At 27.8% G+C, this 4227-nt stretch overlaps 2 protein-coding genes across 2 annotated transcripts in view; both read left to right on the top strand.

Annotated features, from left to right (window-relative positions):
- Positions 1 to 788: 788 nt before the first annotated feature.
- On the top strand, positions 789 to 1502 carry HELRODRAFT_182868 (hypothetical protein; the record flags this gene model as incomplete). The annotated part of the gene is made up of 1 exon (XM_009033593.1): positions 789 to 1502. The coding sequence occupies one exon, from the start codon at positions 789 to 791 to the stop codon at positions 1500 to 1502; it is 714 nt and encodes a 237-aa protein (XP_009031841.1).
- Positions 1503 to 4138: 2636 nt separating this feature from the next.
- Positions 4139 to 4227, top strand: part of HELRODRAFT_158112 (hypothetical protein) — a gene marked incomplete at both ends in the record, with an annotated part of 13532 nt that continues 13443 nt past the window's right edge. Inside the window, one exon of the mRNA XM_009033594.1 lies at positions 4139 to 4173. Within this exon, the coding sequence (XP_009031842.1) occupies positions 4139 to 4173 (35 nt within the window). The remainder of the gene's footprint in view (positions 4174 to 4227) is intronic.

The raw sequence follows: 4227 nt of genomic DNA on the forward strand, positions 1-4227 counted from the left end.
GACGCACAACTATTTAATAAGCGAACGAAGCCTCCTTTGTGTGAATACTGTAACGATAAACTATCTCACACATATTTAAGTGTGAAAAAACTAAAGACAGAAGAACCATGTATTCTGTAGATAGCAAGACAGGCGAAAATTTCAAAACTCGTAATAATTTAAATCAATTAATAGTTTTTCTTAAAAAATTGGGCCATTACCACAAAATCTAGCATCAAGTCAAAAGTGAGGCTTAGTAGCAAGAATATATAATAAAAAAAAAAAAATTATCAAATAAAATTTTTTCTGAATCGAAACATGGCGCGCAATAGCACCATTGGGGAGCTGAAGTGCCGTTAAGTAGGAAAACAACGACAACATTTTAATTAACTTATAGAGTTTTTTTATTAAGTTCTAGGTAATTCAGCAACTAAACATCTGGCAGATACAGTATGGCGCCATTTATCATACAAATGTGTATTACTTACACCTTGTGAAGTAGAATGGAGTGAAAGCTGAATATCATTGACTCGAACAACCCAGACATACTAATTTTAAAAATAAAGAGAGTTTTGTTTTCATTATTTACAATTTCAATGGAATTTTTATTTGCTGTAAATTATTAAATTTCATCATTTGCTTTTATGGTCTTTGTCCGGTTTATACAACTCATGATTTCCTTCCATCTCATTCCGCTTTCACGGTATATAAGAGAGAACGGCATACGAATTATTTCAATCGTAACTTCTAGTGTGTCATAATTAAACGTTAATTTAAATTGTTTTTGAAAAATTTATTTGTTAGCGACTATGTCGAATTCTTTGGAAACAGTGTTAGCATTGTTTGAGAAACAACTGCAGTGCTACAAAGAGCGGGTCTGGGAGGGCGTCCTCAACTTTAAACCATGTTGGTTCGAGAAAATTACAAAAGAAAAAATTGGTGAAAGCAGAGATGTTACTGACGATCAACTCGGAGTCGTTTTGTGTTTGTTTCATTCCAAATTGGAAAGAATCACGGAAGAAGAAGAATCGTTGTTGATTCGACATTTTATTTCTGTAGAAAAGTTCTATGAGCTGTTCATAAAAATTCATGACTTCTTTTACGACCAGTACTCGAGAAAAGATTTAGTGAAGGAAAACCTAAACTTCTTTGTAGGAATTGATAAGGAAACTCAGCATGGAAGGATAATTCACAAGGACACCTACCTCGAGGCGCTGGCAAACAATCGACACTACAGACTGCCTTACCTGAAGAACAAGTTCTCCGACGACAAATGCACAATCTGTCGCGAACAGTTTGAAGAACATTCATTTGTTCACAGAACGAAATGCAGTCATGCATTCCACACTGATTGCATTGAAAAATGGCTGAAAGTTCAAACAACGTGCCCAAATTGCTACCAAATTCTTGTGGTGTCTGCCAATTTGAAAACTGAAGGATACTGGGTGGTACAAGATTCCTCTGTAGAAATGTGGATATCCATCGACACTGAGCCTCGATATTTGATGCGTTCGAATGAATGACTACATCTTTAACTGCTTTTTTTCGTTTTTTTTTTCACGTTCTACTGTAAATAAATTTCTTACACAAAAATAATCGTTGTTCGTCTTTTAATTTTCAATAATTCAGTAACGTAGGACCAAATAAATTTTAAAAATATAACGCGTACGTTCTGTATCGTAGATTTATTTTTCAAATGGCACTTGCTTTTTAAAAATTATTATTAGCTCAAAACACAATGAAGTGGAATCATTTGGAAAGAAGGTTGAGAAGATTTGGTTTTAAGAAGAAAGTATTTCTTTATTTTATCTGTAAACTTTCTGAAATAACTTACAAGTACTTTTTGATATCATTATTATACTTTTTGATATCAATATCAACTGTATTTTGAGTAAAATTTTATTCAAACTTCAGCATATTTTTTAACACATTTCAATCGTTTTTCAAAAAAATAAATAATAAAATATTTGCCGAAACTTTCCAATTGAAACTCAAATAGTTGTCTAAATTGTTCGTCAAAATTTGTAACTAACAACTTAAGTTAAGGGCGGCCAAACATCATCAACCTAAAAGATAATATTAGTTAAGAGTCATATTGAGTGAACTTTCTTCAAGTGCTACGAGATGTTTACTATGATGTAATTATAGAGAAAACATAATTAAATTGGTGTTGGTTATTATACAACATATAATGTAAGTTAGTCACCACCAAAAATCTCACATAAACCATGTCAACATTTATAATGGGTGTTGTATGTACGACAATTTTATTTTCTGTATTGAATAAATGTTCGACCACTTTTTAAACTTGTAGCACTAAGTAGTAGTAGTTGGTGGTGGTATTATTATTACCACTTCCAATGTTACTGCTTCTACTTCTATTACTACTACAACTAATAATAATAATAATAATAACAACACAAATTTAAATGATTTTTGAAAAGCTCTGCTGCTTTCAGAGTTCCATGAAAAAGAACTTATAAAATTATTCTCTAAATTATTTCATTTTCAAGTTAACTAACTTCAATTCCTTCAGCATCAACTCTCTTGTTGACAACATCTTCCAGGTTAATCCGTATGTCTTCACTGATTGCATAATTTCGTTGGAAGTTATCAAATATCTCATTGAGTCTTTGGGCTAAGAAACAAAATTAGTGATAAGTTTATTTATATAATTTAAAAATTTATTCAATAAAGATTTTTTCAATGTTAAAATTTAATTTAATTTTTAATTTATTAAAAATTAATTAAAAAGATTATTAATTAAAATTAATATTAAAAATTAATAAATGAAGTTTACTTTGTTCTGTTAGGTATTCATCTGCTTCTAACGCGATGCTACTCATTATATTAAAAATAATTAAATTAAATTATAAAATATTTAATTGGTTAGTGAAAATTTATGTTAGGTCCTCTTAATTTAAAGTTTTAAACTTTATTTTATAGTAGATTATGTTATCAGTTATAAGTTCATTTTTAAATCTGTAACCGAGGACTCAGTGCTGCTTAGAAACAATTATCTAGCAGATAACATGATCAAAATTTTGAATTAAAATATTAATTTTAAATGTATTCAATAAAATTTATAAATAATTAAAATTAAATATTAATTGTTTACGCGTTAATTGGTTTTTATTTCAATAAGTTCTCCATACAAATGATGAAAAATTGTTAATTTTAAGATTACTTTTAATTCTTACAAAGTACTTAAAGTGCACTTTTAGTTACCTTAAAAAAGTTGGTTCATTTTTTCTGAGAACGAGGTGAACATTTTTTAGAACGTTTTCGGTATTTTGTTTTATTTCATAATTATTTAAATATTTTATTTCGTTAAATAGATATTTTTGCAATTTATTATTTGAAATATGTCAAAAAATATCTAAAAATGTGATTTTATCTGTTATTTATGCTCTCCTGATCTTATGATCTCATGCCATGCTTTTTTTTAATAATTTTATAAATTTGATAGAAATGATAATTTTAATTAAATATTTGAATGAAATTAGTTAGATTACATAATAATTTGCAGTCGTTATTCAAAGTATATTTACTTATTATTGATACAAAAATGTGTATGTACATGCTTGTAGAAGACCAAATTCTTTACATTTACATTATGTAATAAATTTCACCAATTAGTGTTTAATTATCAACTTATATTCGAATTTTTTAATTTGTCTTACATATATATATATATATATATATATATGTGTGTGTGTGTGTGTGTGTGTACTACTACTAATAATATGTATATATATATATATGTTTGTATGTGTGTGCATTAGGATATATTTATGTTTATGTTTGTATGTGTGTATATGTTTGTATGTGTGTATATGTTTGTATGTATGTATGTATATGTTTTTATGTATGTATATGTTTGTATATACCTTTCTCAATAAAGTTTGTATGTATGTATATGTATGTATGTATGTATACTTTTGTATGTGTGTATATGTTTTTATGTATATATGTCTGTATGTGTGTATATGTATGTATGTATGTGTATGTTTGTTTGTATGTGTGTATATTTTGTATATATGTATATGTTTGTATGTCTGTATATGTTTGTCTGTATATGTAGTTTTTTACAAAAACTACCAGGGCCAACCGAACTGTTTGTATATATATGTTTGTATGTGCGTATATGTGTATGTATATGTTTGTCTTTCCCAATAAAGTTTGTATGTATGTGTATGTTTGTATGTATGTATATGTTTGTATGAATGTTGTTACAAATTCCAGTAG

This window comes from Helobdella robusta (assembly GCF_000326865.2).
Source record: "Helobdella robusta unplaced genomic scaffold HELROscaffold_94, whole genome shotgun sequence".
NCBI classification, from domain to species: Eukaryota; Metazoa; Annelida; class Clitellata; order Rhynchobdellida; family Glossiphoniidae; genus Helobdella; species Helobdella robusta.